Source organism: Ictalurus punctatus, chromosome 3 (genome assembly GCF_001660625.3).
Source record: "Ictalurus punctatus breed USDA103 chromosome 3, Coco_2.0, whole genome shotgun sequence".
NCBI lineage: Eukaryota > Metazoa > Chordata > Actinopteri > Siluriformes > Ictaluridae > Ictalurus > Ictalurus punctatus.
This window is the reverse complement of record NC_030418.2, coordinates 16,845,981-16,865,733: the sequence shown is the minus strand read 5'-3', so window position 1 is coordinate 16,865,733 and position 19,753 is coordinate 16,845,981. Positions and strand designations below refer to the sequence as shown.

Below are 19,753 nucleotides of genomic sequence, written 5' to 3'. Positions count from 1 at the left end.
TCTCTTTAAATCCAAGCCCAGTGTGCGCAGGAGTTGTAGCTCTGCGCAGAGTGAACGCACCCATCTGACGTACTTTTATCCACAGTGAGAGGAGGCTTCAGGATCCACACCCGCCGAGCTTTCCTGCTTCTTCCTGATCCCAAAACTCCACAGAAGTACTGTTTAAAGGTTTGTCTGCTCTATTGACTGTGTAAGTAAAAATTAAAATATATTTATATATCACTATTAGCCAGCTGGTTTGTTTCGCTTTTGCTTTCTTTGGACAGTTCGTTTAAATGTTTGTTGGTGAACATTTGCAGTAAACAGTCACTAGCTACCATAGGCTGTCTTTATTTACCGTTTTGAAATGTTAATACAAATGCACTGTACACTGTGAGCGTCCATGTTTTAATTACACCGAGTTGGATCGTGTGACTGTAGTTTGGTTACAGTCGAAGGACTAGCTAGGTTTATGTCTACATGTTTATTCATCGTGTGTTTAATGTTAATTTAGGGCCTGTTTTAGCGCTGATGACGTCATGGCGAAGTGGGTGTGGTCGATTCTCCTGTACACTACAATACACTACTATATATATATATATATATATATATATATATATATATATATATATATATATATATATATACACACACACACACACACACATACACACACACATACACACACACATACACACACAATCTCTACACAATACAATCTTTAATTTTATAGCTAGACTAAGCTAGGACATATAAGACTAAGTCATATTTATAAATGCTGGTTTTCAGATGTGTTTCCATGTACAGAGTTCACCTATTCATCTGAATGTTTGTTCACCTTCAGCCTGATACTACAAGTTTATGACAGGACCAAAGCCGCCTATCAGCATACAGTGATTATATATGGTTGGTGAAGGGAGGACGACACTGATAACAGTGCTGTCTGTATTCAGGCACGGTTTTCTGTGGCTATAAAATTCAAAGTAACCAGGTTGAGTTATGTTGTGTGTTTCTCTGGACGTTCCCAATGACAGAATCTTGATAAAGCATCTAAAAATAGCCATAAACGACAGTGGAATGCTGTTCATGGTTAACGTGACGTTCAAAAACATTGGGATTATTATTATTATTTTGTAATTTTGCATTAATGCTACGAAGTAGTGATGTTCAGAACCTTATTGGATTTTTTGCTATTTGTGTCTCTCTTTAAAAAAAAACACCTGATAAGTAATTAATATTGAAATAAAACAACAACAAATAAACACATAATCACTGCATCTTTCCAGGTCCAGAAGCACTTGTTTATGCTTAGTATACTTCATGTGTAGGTAATAAATGTCAATGTGGTTATAGTTTCTAACATTTTTTTTGTTTTAGAGCATTGTACCTAAGGTCAACTGTGCACCAGTTGATAAGCTGATTTTATGGTGCTTTATTTGACCAGCCAAGCTATCAAATACCTGTGTATCAGTGTGGTTTTAGTGGAGATGTTGAGGTTCGGAAAGGAAGCTGTGGAACAGCACTCAATTCTCAGAAATCATCCATGACTGGAAAAACACAATATATTAGCTACCACAATACCACAGTTTTAAACGTAAAATAAAAATCCCCTCAGGATTTTACAGACCACTGAACATCTTTATCCAAAGGTATGTCAGACTCATAGGAGTGTTCCAAAACTGTAATAATTAATGTTAACAAGTTAAACGTTTCAATGCAAAGCATTTTTCAGCATGTCTTTTGTGTTACTTTTCTTTTCTGGCAGATATTGACTTTCATTCTCAGAGTATATTGTGAATATGGGAGTAGAGTAGTAACATAGTTAATGTATGTATTCAATTTTCAATTCAATTTTATTTGTGGCACGATTTTAACAAGGGGCATTGTCATAAAGCAGCTTTACAGAAATATATAAATAGCGGATATAAATGGGAAGGCTGTTCCATAACTGTGGGTTAACGACTAGAAAACTCTGCCCCCTGCTGTAGCCTTCATTATTCAAGGTGCCAACAAAGAGCCTGCACATTTTGATTGAAGTAGGCATAGCGCATAGGTCCGTATAGTAGCATTTCATAATCAATGCAAAATTTGACTTGGACCCAATGCTGTGTGGATAAGATGGGGGTGATGTGGTCATATCTACTACTAATAATTTTAAGAACATTTCTTCTGCTACATTTCTTCTGAATTAGTGCCTGCCTATATTTTTAGTTTTTACAGAGCAACTCCAGCAACATTTTTTATTTTTTTTTGCTGTTGTCACACCTCTGTGTTAAACACCTTCTGCAACTGTGTCTGCCAGCTGACCTGATTAATCACAGAGGAGGGGTTATCATATTTACCGGTCATTAAAAGCATTATGGATTTGTGTATTTTGGTGACTTTTAGAGTTCAACTCAACAGACAAACAGTCATTATTTCCTGGAAGCCAATCATGACTTTATAAAGCCCTTTTTGTGCATGGCATTGAAAAAAAAATAACAGCAGAAAATCATTGGCTGTGATCTAAAACAGGCTGGGTTGTCTTTCTCACATCTTTTTCTCACACCTTTGTTTTCTGCATGTGTTCAAATGTGAGGTGATAAGTAGTTAAGTAGAAAGTTAAATGCTCACTGAAGCAGTATAATCAGCATCATGTTAACAAGTGATCAATTTACTCCTGAATATTTCTATAAAAGATGCCAGAACTGTAACATTACTTTTGTTTAAAATCATAAAAGTTCCATAGAAGAGATGATAAATCATAAATCCATTTTATTGTCGTTTGTAATATATTTTCATTGAAACTTGCTGGAGTTGCTCTTTAACTCTTTCCACCTTTACAGTTGCATTTTCTATTTACCAAATGCCAGTGCTTATATTATAGTAGTAAGCATGTAACAGATTGTATTCTGTCTTCATTGCAGAATAAAAGATGAGTTATCCTGGTTATCCTCCTCAGTCTGGTGGTTATCCTCCTCAGGCCGGTGGATACCCTCCACAGGCTGGTGGATATCCTCCTCAGCCAGGAATGTATCCTCCTCAAGCAGGAGGTTATCCTCCTCAAGCAGGAAGTTATCCTCCTCAAGCAGGAAGTTATCCTCCTCAAGCAGGAGGTTATCCCCCTCAAGCAGGAGGTTATCCTCCTCAAGCAGGGGCATACCCGGCACTACCTTCAGGTACGGAATTCGTAGATTAACGGCATTATAAAGCCCAGGCTGGAATGCTTAAGTTGTCTTGTCATGAATAGCACACTGTCAGTGGAAACCTCTGTTAGTAACTGACTCACTCACTGCGCTAGTTTGTACGTTTGCATGTGGATGACTGACAGATTGGTGTTTGTGTGGACAGGTATCATATGGATTATACTAAGCAGTTGTGTATTTCAAAGCAGTCTCTGTTGGGAGGAAACAAGAACACTGCTGCCTAGGGTGTCAGAGTTTCCTAACATGGGTGTATCAACTCTTGAACTAGTGTGACTGGTTTATGTTTAGAGTTTTTCCTACAGAAATAAATGATTGTATTCTTTATAAACCATGCACATAAAATTTACATATGACCATTATGAATTTTATTAATGATTTTATTGTAATATCTAAGATAATTTCTATTTACAACTTTTTATGTGTTTTTAAAAAAAATGTTCATATATTGTGTGTATATGTGTGTATGTATGTGTATGTATGTATGTATATACAGTGCATCCAGAAAATATTCACAGCGCTTCACTTTTTCCACATTTTGTTATGTTACAGCCTTATTCCAAAATGGATTAAATTCATTATTTTCCTCAAAATTCTACAAACAATACCCCATAATGACAACGTGAAAGAAGTTTGTTTGAAATCTTTGCAAATTTATTAAAAATAAAAAACCAAAAAAGCACATGTACATAAGTATTCACAGCCTTTGCTCAATACTTTGTTGAAGCACCTTTGGAACCAATTACAGCCTCAAGTCTTTTTGAGTATGATGCTACAAGCTTGGCACACCTATTTTTGGACAGTTTCTCCCATTCTTCTTTGCAGGACCTCTCAAGCTCCATCAGGTTGGATGGGGAGCGTTGGTGCACAGCCATTTTCAGATCTCTCCAGAGATGTTCAATTGAGTCTGAGGTTCAGAGCACTCTGGAGCAGGTTTTCATCAAGGATGTCTCTGTACTTTGCTGCATTCCTTTTTCCCTCAATCCTGACTAGTCTCCCAGTTCCTGCCGCTGAAAAACATCCCCACAGCATGATGCTGCCACCACCATGCTTCACTGTAGGGATGGTATTGGCCAGGTGATGACTGGTGCCTGGATTCCTCCAGACATGACGCTTGCCATTCAGGCCAAAGAGTTCGATCTTTGTCTTGGTCTTGGTCTGAGAGTCCTTCAGGTGCCTTTTGGCAAACTCAAGGCGGGCTGTCATGTGCCTTTACTGAGGAGTGGCTTCCGTCTGGCCACTCTACCATACAGGCCTGATTGGTGGAGTGCTGCAGAGATGGTTGTTCTTCTGGAAGGTTCTCCTCTCTCCACAGAGACACACTGCAGCTCTGTCAGAGTGACCATTGGGTTTTTGGTCACCTCCCTGACTAAGGCCCTTCTCCCCGATCGCTCAGTTTGGCCGGGCGGCCAGCTCTTGAAAGAGTCCTGCTGTTTCCAAACTTCTTCCATTTATGGATGATGGAGGCTACTGTGCTCATTGGGACCTTCAATGCTGCAGAAATGTTTCTGTACCCTTCCCCAGATCTGTGCCTCGATAGAATCCTGTCTCGGAGGTCTACAGACAATTCCTTGGACTTCATGGCTTGGTTTGTGCTTTGACATGCATTGTTAACTGTGGGACGTTATATAGACAGGTGTGTGCCTTTCCAAATCATGTCCAGTCAACTGAATGTACCACAGGTGGACTCCAATCAAGTTGTAGAAACATCTGAAAGATGATCAATGGAAACAGGATGCACCTGTTATATTATAATATAATATATAGATAGATTTTTCGATTAATCCGATGGGACGGGTCAAACTTTCGGTGCCATTTTTTTGTTTATTTAAAATAAAATCCACAAACTGAGTGTTACAAATATAAAATTCAGACTAAAACTTTACACAACTGTTTGTCCGAAACAGAAAAGAACCCAGCACACACACACACACACACACACACACACACACACACACACACACACACACCCCAGAATATATATTATTAATGTAGGACTGTAGTCTAATTGGGTGCTTTTTGTGCATACATAAACATAATGCACAAATACTGTGAAATAAATGTTTATGTTTATATATATATATATATATATATATATATATATATATATATATATATATATATATATATATATATATATATATATATATATATATTTATGCATTGTTTTTTTGTGGATGTACAAAAAGCACTGAATTAAACTATAGTCCTAAATTAATAATAAAACTCCCTTTCACTGCACCTTATGGTTTCTATTACTCACTGCCTTTAGACATATTGTTTTACTTGTGTTTACTTTTGTTCATATATTCTGGTGTGTGTGTGTGTGTGTGTGTGTGTGTGTGTGTGTGTGTGTGTGTGTGTGTGTGTGTAGGGTTCTTTTCTGTTTTGGACGAACAGTTGTGTAAAGTTTTAATCTGAAGTTTATATTTGTAACATTTAGTTTCTGGGTTTTATTTTAAATAAACAATAAAAATGCCAGTGAAAGTGCCCCCCCCCCCCCCCCATCTGATTAAACGAAAAAATAATCAGCCAACTAATCAATTATTAAAATAATTGCTAATAAAATAATATATATATATATATATATATATATACACACATTTACGTGTGTGTGTGTATATATATATATATATACACACACACATTTACGTGTGTGTGTGTATGTATATATGTGTGTGTGTGTGTGTGTGTGTATATATATATATATATATATATATATATATATATATATATATATATACACACACACATATATATACATACACACACACACGTAAATGTGTGTGTGTGTATATGTATATATATATATATATATTTACATGTATATGTGTGTATGTATAATATAAAATGTGTGTGTGTATATATGTTTTTTTTTGTTTTGTTTTTTTTTACATTTATGTGTGTTTTGTGTTCAGTTTAAAATCTAGCTTGTCATTCAAGCTCAGCTCTTTACATTTCTTTGGAAACGTATCTTTTTGATGGTTGATCGTGACTGCCTGAGGCCAGTGAAGTCAAACCTTAGTTTCAGTTTGTAGTTCTGGTCTTGAGGTGAAGGATGTGAATGACCATATTTAGACATCAGAGGCTTTGATCAGATGTGGGTTTTTTCTATACTTGACTGCTATATCTTATAAAAGAGCCACACAGGAGTGGTTACTTGAACAGAGTTCTAATAGGCAACTAATCGGGATGGACAACAAAAACTGTAATTTTTTCCCCTACTTATTTAGCTTAAATATAGCTATACTGATAGAGCATTGCCTCGTACCATGGAAGTTTAAAACATATTATTTGATATTTTGTTGTGTATTTGCAGGTGGATGGGGAGCTCCTGCTGCTCTGGGAATGCCTGGATTTAATCCAAGCAACCTGCCTACAATGGTAAGTTTCATCATAGTGATAAAATGTTCTGAAATCCAGTACAGTTACTACAATAGAAAATTTTCTCTCTTTTTTTGTTGCTGCTCTTCTGTTTCATTGTATTCTGTGAGGTCTATGTAAGGAGTAACACTTGGGCTGTGGTGTAGAAAAAAATCCATGTCAGGGTGATATGATATGATTTGAAACAAAGAAGATTATTTTTGTATAACAGCATGCTGTGAAGTGTGGTATTCCACTTGTATCACAGAGATTTGACAAAGACAAATTCATTTTTAAAAAATGAATCCACACCTTCTAACCAATCAGATTTGAGAATTGCGCTGTGATATATTTCTAATTATACCATGGGCTGTCTGAATACTTGATTCTGATTGGCTGGAAGGTGTGCGTTAAAACCGTTTAATGCACAGGTAGGTCCAGTCAGTTTAATCACCGTTCTAAATTAATGCTAATAAATGAATCTAAATGAATCTAAAAAATTAATACAGTTAAACTCATAGCTTCATTATTAGTAGAGATGCAGCACAGACGCAGGTAATTCACACACACACACACACACACACACACACACAATCACAATCTCTCTCTATATTAAACATAAATGTAAATAAATGTAATCTTATCACACTACTTTATGTCTGTGTATGATTTAGAGCGGGCAGAATTCTAGATCTAACGACCCCTATATAAAATAACTTAAATTAACCGTTATTTTTATCCTTTCAGTCAAAATTTGCACTGCAAACATCAATGACAGATTTAACTTATCAGTACTGCCAAGTGACTATGGTATAAGTGCGATAATCCATGGCTAGGTGTGCGTTACGCAATTTTAATGCACTCCGCACAGACAACCTCCGTTTCTTGTCAGGTGGTTCTTTGCCTCAATATCATGCATTAAAACCGTCTAATGCACACCTAGCCGTGGATTAACCTTCACAGACTGCCTAATGCATATTGCATTTCATATTTTCCCTTTTTATGATCCAGTTAATGAACTGCAAGAGAATTCTGGGAAGTTTAAAAATGAGTCTGGTCTGGAAACGATTTTCAGAGTCAAGCCACAAGCTCAGTAGAAGGCAGTAAATTGTGTGTTAATTTACTTATAGAGCCTTTTTTGCATACTTGTGTTTCCAAGCTAATTGCTTAATATTGGATTAAGTTCATGTAAAACAGTAATTTGAACATAATGTAATTGCTAAAAAGTTTTTATTCATAGGTGTTGATTTATATATTTGAATGCCAAGTGGTATGATTTATTTAACTGATAAATAGCTCTCAGCCACAGACTTTCCCACATTCTCCCCTCACAACCATGGACTCATCCTGAGACATACTCTCTTGATAACTGCAGGCAGACCTCTAATCTTTGCTTTTAATATGTAAATGCTGCTGTTATGCCAGAACTGTAAACCTTTCTGTCCAAACATAATCTCTGTAATCTCTGTGCTCCCTGCTGACCAGGTTACTGCATGCTTCTGCACAGTTATAAAATAATAGTCATCCATCACCTTTCTACTGATGCACTTATTTTCCTTCTCCTTCAGTGTGATGATGTTTTTGATGCTATAAACCACAACATATTTCTGTCCCTTCTTTCCTTAGTTGGTCTTGTACTTAATTTCAGATATACTAGAATATCTGATGGAATATCATAATAAATAGAAAGCATAACATCTACTATGCACCTGTGTTGTGTGTGTATATATGGATCAAAAGTTTTAGAACACCCCCTATTTTCCAGTTTTTATTTTAAATTTAAGCAGTTCAAACCCAGTGAATAACCTAAAATGGTACAGAGGTAAGCAGTTAACTGCCAGAGGTTTTAAAAAAAAGTTTAGGTTACCAAAAAGTGAAAAATAATGTACATTTAAGAGATATAAAAAAGGCATTTTTAAGGGAAGAAGTAATGGGTTAACAACTTACAGCTGTTCTGCAGCAGTGGAAGTAAAATAAGCCTGGAAAATTGATGCTAGCAGTTCCTACAGGTGTCTCAACTTTTGTTGATTAGTTACAAACTCTCTGTCTGTATAAAAGCAGTGTTGGAGCATACTGTGTTACTGCACACTCTTAAGCATTATTTGGACAGTATTGTCAGGGGTTCATCCTGCAGCAAGATAATGACCCAGAGCATACCTCCAGGCTGTGTCAGAACCACCTTAGAAGAAAAGAACAAGACGGTAGGGTTCAAATCATGGAAAGGCCAGCACAGTCTCCAGACTTAAACCCCATCGAGTTGGTTTGGGACGAACTGGACAGAACGGTGAAAGCAAAGCAAGCTACAAGTGCATCACATTTGTGGGAACTTCTACAACAGTGTTGGGAAGAACTTTCCAAACAATATTTGATTTCCATTGAAGAAAGAATGCCACAAGTTTGTTCGGCTGTTATATCTGCAAAAGGTGGCTACTTAGATGAGTCATAAATTTAGATAAAATTTTGTTCAACAAAATGATTCCATGATTTCTTTTTTTTTTAAATTTCCAATTGTTTATTTGTTATATGCTTTAATTTCAGAGTACATTGAGACATTAAACTGCATAAATTTAAAATAAAAAAAAAAAGCTAGAAAAATGTAGGTGTTCTAAAACTTTTGACAGGTAGTGGAGCTGATATTTTGCACTTAAATTTTCTAGCCATTGTATACAAAACCCAAAGAACAAATCCGATATACATTATGTATATTAATCCCTTCAACTGAGACTTAAATTCAGGTCCCACAGTGATTTAGCTTTAAGATTTTGAAAATGATGCGTAGCTGTCACTGCTTTCATTTGCTAGACACACAACAAAAAACTGTAAGAGCACAGTTTTGCCTCGTAATGCTTCCATAATCATTACAAAATGCATCTCTGTCCATGTGATCATTTCAAAGCTGTGTACGTTTAATCATGCACTGCATGTCCTCCTGTGATTTGTCCAGCTTGTGCTCTATGCTCTTTTTATTGCCTTTAACTCCTTTCATCACAGGCAAATGAGATCTCCACTTCCTTGGGCGGATTTACTCCAAATCCATCCATGTTCTCTCAAGTACCTACTGGGGGTCCTGCACCCTTCCCTAACCAACAGCCCTTTGGCCTGTCCCCTCAGCCAGGAGGAGCCATGCCCCAGGGACCGGGGATGGGCTATCCAGGAGGGCCAGCTCCGGGCCAGCCCATGCCAGGTTACCCACAAGCCCCATCACCCAATCCATCCATGCCGGGCTACCCACAAGCCCCCGCAGCCAATCCATCCATGCCAGGCTACCCACAAGCCCCAGCAGCCAATCCATCCATGCCAGGCTACCCACAAGGTCCATCACCGACTCCGTCCGTACCTAACTACCCAAATGTGCCCAGTACTAATCCATCCATGCCCACATATGGAGGAGGAGCTCCCATGGTTCCTGCTGTTAATGTAAGAATATGCATTTTTACCAACTTTAAAGAATCTCTCTCTCTCTCTCTCTCTCTCTCTCTCTCTCTCTATATATATATATATATATATATATATATATATATATATATATATATATATATATATATATATATATATATATATATATTATTGAACCAGTGATTTTGTTTAAACCTGTCATTTTATTTAGCTCTATTCCTTTTCATTATTGTTTCTGTGTGTAGCGTGGATTCAGAGGAACCATACCAGATTTTCCTGGAGCAGACCCATTAAAAGATGCAGAGGTTCTTAGGAAGGCCATGAAGGGCTTTGGTGAGTATCTTATGTACACTTCTTTTTTTAGCTTCTGCACAACCTGTTCTGTTGTACACTGCATTAGCACTATATATTTAGATTTTTACAAATTTCATGGCAAGAATTATACACTGTATAACTCTCTGTATGTGATAATTAAAAAAAAAATTGTACTTGATAAGAGGTCCAAGTTAGTGGTTTCTGTACATTGTGGGGGTTTTTCTTTTGTTCTTTGATTTTCTGCTAATTTGTTAGTGTAGAGGTTTCCACAGACAGTGAGATATGCCTAAATTCTGCATTTGTCATGTTTCAACAGGTACTGATGAGCAGGCTATAATTAATCTTCTTGGAAGTCGTTCTAATAAGCAGCGTGTGCCTCTGCTGGTCTCATATAAGACTGCCTATGGGAAGGTAATGCTGAAATTTCTTCTGTATGCCTGTAGCATTTATTACTATTCTTTAATTAATGCCTAAATGCCCGTTCATTTCATACACTGAACACTATAATATTTTAATCTTAAGATAAAGGACAGTGATTCGGTGGGCAGTGGTGAACCTCTATCCCCTTTTCCTCAAAATTTTCAGTATGCAGTAGTTTAACTCAGGACTGTAACCTGGCCTGATTTTTTTTTTTTCTTTATCCCCAAATAATTCTCCACTTGGAGAGATTTCTCAGTACGTAACTGAACGTCAGTAAAAGAAGTTGTAAAAAATGGCAGTGTTGTAATTTTCAGTGAACGGAGGCGAGACCAATCAGACAGGGTTTACAGGGAAATACGTGGAAACACTCGTATCTTATTGGCTGCTCTCAGCTCTCAATTCTGCCAAACGCTAACTCGCAGTCAGTTAATGTGAGGGGACAATGGATATATGCCAATTTTTTTTAATAGTAAAGGGGTTGAAACTGAAACACTGACATCCTCTCATACTGAGCAGGAGAACAAGATGTGTAAATGTCTATATGAGTTCCAAGTTACATGAACATGATATGAGCAGAACATAAGGACGGCTAATGTACTTTGCATGGTGCTGTAGCAGCTAAACCCATACAATGATAGCTTAGTTGTGCTTCCCCTTGACTAGCAATACCAAACTAGACTAGTCTCATGTTAGATAGCCAAAAGGATTTATATTTTATCAGTATGGCAGTCCTGCAAACACTGGGAACACCCAATCACCCATCCAAATGTAATGTTTTTTAAGCAAGAAAAAAATGTATATGGAAAAAAAGTCTATTTAGAAGTACGTTTTTAAAAGTTTTTTGACAGAGAAAAATCTGTTCTCAGCCCCTGATGAGTAACAGTCCAGCTAACACCCCTGTATTAACTACTCAAATGTACAGAAAGATTACAACTGCAGCTAATCATCACCATACTGCCTGTTTTTTTTTTCAGGACTTAATTAAGGATTTGAAGTCTGAGCTGTCTGGGAACTTTGAGAAATTGGTTTTGGCCATGTTGAAGACTAATTCTCAGTTTGATGCAGCTGAGCTAAAAGAGGCCATCAAGGTTTGTATGTAATTTCACAATTAAAATAGGTTGGAAAAAAAATGGTCATTTTATACCACAGCACTATTGAATTCCTGATGCTGATTGGTCAGAAAGCAGCTCTGATGCTCATTCTATTACATTATAGTTTCTATAATAGAAGATCATACACAGGGAATTGTATCACAGATGCTCCACATAATCTAAACCTAATAATAAACAGTTTAAACTTGTTTTGCTAAAGTAAAAGCTTTCTGTAAGGAGATTTTTAACGTTTATGGAGAGAGTTTCCAGTGTCAGCACTGAGTAAGTTCTGAGTCATGAGAAAGTCTTCACGACTTGGTATTTTCCTTTTTTTTTTTGGTAATATGAAAAGCTTTTTTTCTTAATAACTTCAAGAGAGAGTAAAAAGTGAGACTGGTCAGGGAACCTCCGTTTATAACTGCTATAATGTACATGACCACAGAATCTACACTGTTTCACAATTGTTCCACATCATTAAATGTCCTATAAATACTTGTTCTTTAATACACATAATACATTTTTTTAAAAGAAAATTGTAATTGTTGACAAATTGCTGTGGTATAAGAGGGATTAAACACTTTGGAATGTGCAGTTATTGGAAAACAATCTTGACACCAAGTCATAAGTTTTATTTCTTAAATATTTGCTTTACAAGGTGTAGTCCTGTTCAGATGCCAATGGAGAAAAAAGTGCCATGTGTACAAAGTTTACATTTTAAGAATTGTTCATTTCAAAGTTGTCATTTGAAAATAATTATTATGCCAACAGACAAGGTTGTTAAACTGTAGATGTGTTCAGTATCTAAGCGTAGTACACAGTATAACAGTATAAGATATGTGTATACGAATGATTTACCGTTAAACCTTTGTTTACGGTACTGAACAGGGAGCAGGAACTGATGAGGCCTGTCTGATCGAGATCCTGTCTTCTCGCACCAATGCAGAGATCAGAGAAATCAATCAAATCTACAAAGCTGGTTTGCTCTCATGCAGTATTACACCCGAAAATGATAGATGCGAATATCTTATTATGCCACTGACATTTTCCTATGAGGTCTGAAATCTGAAGCAGTTAATGAAGTTCAAATGTTTTTATAGAAAACAAGAAATCGCTGGAGGATGCGATTAGTGGAGATACATCAGGACACTTTCGCAGGCTGCTCATCTCTCTTGCTCAGGTACACTATGGGCTGTTTTTCAGTAGCAAGTCTAGAGAAAAAAATCTCATCAGGGAAAATTCTTTTTTTTTTTTTTTCTTTTTTTTTTTGGGCAATTGATAATCAATTTGACAAGTATATCTCTCTGTCAATCTGTTAATGAATTATTAGGGTCTGCAGGACTTTTTAGCAGATCCTTACAGAGGTGATGTGTTAATAATATATTGTTATGTGCTATAATTAATGAACATTTGAATTCACAGTACTGGTCTCATCTTTTAAACATCTCAATATTAATCTCAATATTACTTTTTTTTAATATTATTATTTCAAAGGGCAATCGTGATGAGAGAGAGACAGTGGATATATCATTAGCCAAACAAGATGCTCAGGTAATGACTGACTCTCCTTTTTTATTGTTACTGTCATGTTTCTTTGTTCTGAAGGCTCACTCGACAGCTACACTCTGTAAACACTGTGCTCTTCTTTAGACTCTCTATCAGGCTGGGGAAAATAAACTGGGCACAGACGAGTCCAAGTTTAACGCCATCCTGTGTGCTCGAAGCAAACCTCACCTTAGAGCAGGTACCTGAATCATTTTTGCAACATTCTGAAAATAAGGGAGAATTATTCCATATTTTGATCAAAATAAATTCAAAGGTACTACAACTTTCTGGACAGGGACCGATTGTGATTCACTTTGAACAGTTTCACTGGTCACTACCATAAAATCAAGCTTTCTCCTTGACACAGAAAGTTCACCACAGTTGATTCTTTACTAGAGACACCACAGTCTGTTTCACTGCTGTCCTGCTGAGAGTGCTGGGTAAAACCACTGTACCAATGGAAAAATTATGGTTTATGTGGTTTGAAGTAAATCTACTTGTTTGTGTCAACACTAAAAATAACCTACTTATTGTCACACGCTAATTTTTTTTATGTCAAATTCCTTAAAGCCAGAAAATATTTTTTTTTTTAAACTTTAAATAAAGAATTGTACCCACTACTTCTCAAATTTTTTTTATATATGGTTATAAATATACATGCTAAATATAAATTCAGCTGCCTAAAAATGTTGACAGATTTCTTAATACAACTAACTAACTAACTAACTAACAATTATGGCCAACCTCAAAATCTTCAGAAAAAAAAAAATAGGTCTAAAAGTTTACGGTAATTTTTGTATCACTAGATAAAACCAAAAAAGTTTGATTTTTAAATTCCTCAGTGTGACTTTAAAGGAAGAGTTGCAAAGCCTTTATTGTCATTATAGCTATACATGTGTCAGTGATGTTCATTTCTTCATATATCCTATCCAAAGGTCAGTCATGGTATGGTATTCCTAGAGAAAAAAGGGTTAAGGCCCATACTTGAAGGCCCAATTATAGCCCCTTGGCATTGCTGGGATTTCAGTAACCTTAATGGCTGAGCCACTGCTGCTCCAAATGTGCGGCTTTGCTTTCCACTCTATAGAACTCTCTGTAAAAATGTATTCATGAATGAAGATAAACCTGTTTACTTCTTACACTCTCTTTTTTTGGAACTTACTACGTTGCATCATTTATGATAATGAGTTTCAAATAAAAAAAACAAAACAAAGTACCCTCATTATTAGTGCTCATGGAACAGATTTACTTTAACAATTATTATTTATTATTCATAAATTATATAAAATAAGGAACAATAAAAAATAAATTTGTACATACCACTGCTGACTATTAGCTTTCTGAAAGGACTCTGTTTTAATAGAAACAGGGAATAACTGAATACATGGACACTACAGGTGCTACTTGCTGTGTTGAGCGTGTTTGTGTGGTGCTGTTTTTTTTTTTTTTTTCCATAAGTGGAGCTCAAGTGCCAGTTATAGCACTGTTACTAAAACCGTTTAATTACGTTTATTGATTATCCAAGGACCAGCATGATATCAGAGTTTCCAAACAAACTGATACATCAAGGTTTGTTGGGTGAGTTTAATATAAAAGATAATATAAAATGTATAAACAAAAGATCTGACATTTTGCTATTCTTTTGTCCATCAACTGTTTTTTTTTTTTTTTTTTTTTTGCTAATATAATAATTTCACTAAAAGATGCCACAATATTAAAAAGTGTTAAATAGGGATGCACCGAAATGACAATTCTTGGCCGAAGCCAAAACCGAATATAATGAAAAACTTGGACGAATACTGAACACGTTTTTTCGCGTTTTTTCTGTTTATTTTACCATTTTTTTCATCATTGCATAAATTAAATAGTCAAAATGTGTTTTTCACTATTTTGTCTTGCCTTTCAAAGAAAAAAATCAATTAGAAAAACTACAATTTCAAAATATTTATTTAACACTGAACTTTTTTTTTTCTTCATTCCAGCAGGCATAGGCTACCAACAAGGCACAATATGACTTTAAATAAATAAATGAGTAAAATAAAAATATTTTGATGTGGTCATTTTTGAGTCCCCTTGAATAGCCTAGGTTAGTCCTATAACTGGCTGCTGAAAGAATGGAACACTCTGTAGCCTACAACAAAAAAGTGCATTAAAAAGTGCATTGACGAGTGCAAAAAATGGTTCTATTGGTTATATACGGCTGATTATACTGGGGATATATACCGCTCGCGTCCCTGTACACCTCACAGAGTATTATAGTAGATATAGTATAGTTAGATACGTTGTTAATGTTATGTTCCCTTAAATAAATACGTTTTTACCTGCTTCCGTACTCTACTCCCTTACGTCTCACGACGTGACGGAATACTCCGGAACAGAAACAAAACAAACACACGTGTCCACAGTAAACGATGTCACGGTTGTCAACATCCGAAGAGCATGCGCTCGTGTACGTAGCTTGTGCATGCGCGCGCCCCCTCATCGCTCCGAGCGCGCTGCTGGAACTGGAGGTCGTGAAATTCGCGCATCTCACTCTGTTTGCTAGGCTATTTGGTCACGTCATCCAACACGTCATTGTTCGGTCAAATTTATTCGGCCTTTTCACTTATGCTTTTTTTGCTATTTTCGGCCGAATAATTTCGGTTGCCGAACATTCGGTGCATGCCTAGTGTTAAAGTATTAACAGTATAAAGGCTGCCATTCTTGCTCGATGCCATAATTGGCAGTTAATTTTTTATTTATATCGGGGCAGACATGTGGCATGTCTTTCTGGAGTGAGTGTTTTTCGACATGAATAAGGTTTCAAGAACCGTGTGTTTGTGTGCACAGTGTTCCAGGAATACCAGCAGATGTGTGGCCGAGACATTCAGAAGAGTATTGAGAGAGAGATGTCTGGAGATCTGGAGAGTGGCATGCTGGCTGTTGGTAAGATGTTTTAACTGTGCTCAGCCCGTTTCTCTCACCATGGTTGGATAATGAAATGACACGATATTATAAATATCAATTTAAATGTAAATTTAAAGGTTCTTGTGTTTTTTGCATTCGTATAATTTGTCAAATTCCTCTTTATGCTGTCCATCATTGGCATGGGACTAATCAAATATTATTTAGATCAGCGGTCACCACTGAGCTCCTTGAGATCTACCATCTTGCAGGTTTCATCACCAACCAAAATCTAACACACCTGTTTTAGGTGATCAAGAGCTTCTTAAGGCAGTGGTTAGACGGTCAGCTGGGCACGATTGAGGTTGGGGCTAAAGTCTTCAGGAAGGTAGATCTCCAGAAACAGGGTTGGTGACCACTGCTTTAGATGATTGACCTCAATACAGCTGTGACATGATTGTGGGTGTTACCCTGGTAGAAATGGCACCGTTGCTGGTGTTTTTAAACATTATTCACTCACTGGCAGCTTTGTTGGTTGCAGTACTTTGCAGTATAGTTAAAAAATACAGCTCATATTTTCTCAGGCAGAATTTGTTTATTCATCGTCTGTGTCGATTTCTGACCACAGCGCCACTGTTGGCTAGATATTTTAGGTTAACGGACCATTCTCAATCTGTATACAAAGTGTATACAACGAGTAAACTGTATATAATGCGTACCTATGGTTGGCTTACTGCTTAAAAGGCCACTGAGTGTAGCTGTCAGCTAGTTGTACCTAATAAAATGCCACATAAGCGTATGTCACGGAATAGCTTATACAGTACATGTCATGGTGAAGTACTGTATAGTCAATATCATGACATCAAAATATTTCGGTCAAACCTTCTCGCTTACACATGTAGAATAGAAAAAAGAATAGAGTCCCTTTAGAAAATTATTTCACAATTTTTGTGATAATGTATTTGCTTTAACTGTTTTATGTTTCTCAAATTGTCCTCTACCCTGCTGTCCACTCTCAGGCTAAGGGTAATATGCTCAAATATTTCAGCACACACTGAGTTCATCACCACCGTGATTGACATACAGTACTACTTATCACACGTTGTTGTGTTGTATCTTTTCCCTGAGTGTGCAATGCATGGTTTGTGTGTTTCCTGAACATCTCCTCCTACCTGAGTTTGACTTGGTTTTAATCTTGCCTGCTGTTTTATTCACAATTGGCTTATAAGACATGTGGATGTCTGTTTCTCCATCCAGTCAATCATCATTGTACAGTTTTAGTATTTGTGATTGACGATGTTTGCATTGGAAATATTTGCACCTGCCAAACCTAAAATGTCTTGTCTGCAGTGAAGTGCATTAAGGACACACCAGCCTATTTTGCTGAGAGACTCCACAAAGCCATGAAGGTAAGACACTTCATTCTAAGGCCGTGCAACTTGGGGGGGGGGGAAGTCAGCTGATGAATGAGTTCAACATTTGAGCTGTTTAACGAAAGCTAAAACAATGTTTGCTGTGTGCAGGGAATGGGAACCAAAGACCGCACGCTGATCCGCATTATGGTGTCTCGCTCAGAGATAGACATGTTGGACATCCGCCAGGCATACCTGAGGATGTATGGCAAGTCTCTCTACACGGACATTTCTGTAAGTAAACAGTTTCTCGAATTCTCCTGCACCCTCCTTCCTCCTAATAAGTGTAATGTGGTTTTCTGTTCATTTAGCAAATGCACACACTAAATTGATGTACACCGCATTAACAAGTTTAACATGTCATAAAAGACACAAGGAAAATTATTATTGTGCTATCATAGAAATAAAAATGCATAATTACGTATATGTTGTTTAAATCTGAGACCATTATTTAATGTGCGCAATTGTGTGCTGTAATTCCCAAATCTAATGCATCATCTCTTCTATTCAGGTTCATTGTAAAAGTGAATGATTTGGCCAAGCTGTAATAGGGTTGGATATACACTTGAGTAGCCTGTGATGTGTTTTCATAGTAAATGATCTCTGGGTTCACAGGGAGACACTTCTGGGGATTACAAGAAATTGCTGTTGAAGCTTTGTGGTGGAAGTGATTAGGAAGATGCAGCTTTTGTCACATTAAAGAAGATGAAAATGTGTGCCATACGGTGTTCGTACAAAATATATTGTCATACTCTGAAAATGCTCTTATCGACTATTGCATGTTGTTTCCATAATTATGAAATTGCACAGGTTGCGTAATGTCATGTACAACATTTCTGTGCTGTATTTGTTTTAAATCTCTATTTTATATAAAGTAGCCCATATTTTGTTCTTTAATTGTGCCATTATGCGTAATATATTATACCATAACAAATAGTTGAAATAATATCTATATCAAAAAGTGCTGTTATTGAGTCTTTTTTATTCTGGGAGGATGACAACAATTATCTTTCCCTTTTTGAATGAGATGATAGGGATGCACTGATCCCATCTTTACATTTTTGATACAATACCAATGTCAAGGTACTGATATCTTGTACTGATCCAATACACCTACTCTGGGTAAATCAGTGATGCTTTGCAGGCTTTTATTGCCCAGTCATGCAAAACATCACAGGTGTAATGGCAGTATGTCTTTAATTTTTCATGTCAGGCAACATCACATACTTTTATAGCAGTAGACTGGATAAGAAAACATCTGATCTGAATCAAATGGGTCAAATCAAGTTCAATCTGATTCAAGATCAGTGTTTCAAACCAATATCAGCTGTGATGCCGACACTCCATATCTGAGAGGTGCATCCCTATTAAGTGATTTGTAGATATTTATACATGAGCTTAATACCAAAAATTTAAATTCTGTTGTTAGCCATATTCAGGAATCAGGAATTGCAGAAACAACACCAATAATTAGACAGGGTCAGTAGAAACAGCCTCTGATGTGGCCTACATTTCCTAATTGCTTTATGCTGTACTCTGGGATACAAGTGTCCATACAATGGAAGTAAGTGAATGTTTGATCATGGATAAAAAAAATTTTTTTAAAAGCTGGAATGTGATGTACTGCATTTTGTGCTGAACATTTTTATTTGATTGGTTCATGTACTGGCTTTGTTATACACGCAAACTGCACATTTTTGGAAAAATAAAAAATCGAAATCAAGTTTATATGACTTGTGGTTGAGCTACTGATTTGTTTCTATGGTGGACATGTCATTGTATATTATTCTAAACCACAAGGATAAAATGAATATTCAAAAATGTATTCATAAGAAATACTTAATTATTACAAAGAAACATCATTTCAAACAGTTCCCCCTTTTACATTCACTATATTTACCTTATGAGTGCAGCACAATGTCACTGCAAAACATACCTCTCTGACTCATTTATAACACACACATCATCTTCTTAGTCAGAAAAGATATACACAGGACATTTCACTATACTTAAATTAAGGCGATTTGCTGTCAACCTATGAATTAAGAAGAAGTGTGTGACGGGGCAGTTAGTGGATCACACCAACATTGGAGCATGCCTGTTATGTGAAACCACCACCAGAGTGCAGTGTCTCTGTCTTCTAATGGTGAAATACACTATGCCAGATAAA

At 36.5% G+C, this 19,753-nt stretch overlaps 1 protein-coding gene across 3 annotated transcripts; it reads left to right on the top strand.

Moving 5' to 3' along the window:
• Positions 1-21: 21 nt before the first annotated feature.
• Positions 22-19,311, top strand: anxa11a (annexin A11a). Of its 3 annotated transcripts, none has more exons than XM_017463784.3 (15): positions 22-168; positions 2,886-3,137; positions 6,481-6,545; positions 9,516-9,941; positions 10,166-10,253; positions 10,552-10,646; positions 11,630-11,743; positions 12,632-12,722; positions 12,844-12,923; positions 13,238-13,294; positions 13,394-13,487; positions 16,118-16,213; positions 17,522-17,580; positions 17,695-17,817; positions 18,199-19,311. In XM_017463784.3, the coding sequence occupies exons 2-15, from the start codon at positions 2,894-2,896 to the stop codon at positions 18,256-18,258; spliced, it is 1,692 nt and encodes a 563-aa protein (XP_017319273.1). In that variant the 5' UTR covers positions 22-168; positions 2,886-2,893; the 3' UTR covers positions 18,259-19,311. The 3 variants fall into 3 exon arrangements, with proteins under 3 accessions (XP_017319273.1, XP_017319274.1, XP_047010183.1); XM_017463785.3 differs by having other exon boundaries at positions 35-190; positions 9,636-9,941; XM_047154227.1 differs by having other exon boundaries at positions 35-190.
• Positions 19,312-19,753: the final 442 nt, after the last annotated feature.

Bases quoted from the DNA above. Each gene is read 5' to 3' on its own strand.
- anxa11a (XM_017463784.3), top strand. From the start codon at position 2,894: ATGAGTTATCCTGGTTATCCTCCTCAGTCTGGTGGTTATCCTCCTCAG. The intron at 11,744-12,631 runs GTTTGTATGTAA...GGTACTGAACAG, and splicing joins AGCTAAAAGAGGCCATCAAG to GGAGCAGGAACTGATGAGGC. The intron at 12,723-12,843 runs GTTTGCTCTCAT...ATGTTTTTATAG, and splicing joins CAATCAAATCTACAAAGCTG to AAAACAAGAAATCGCTGGAG.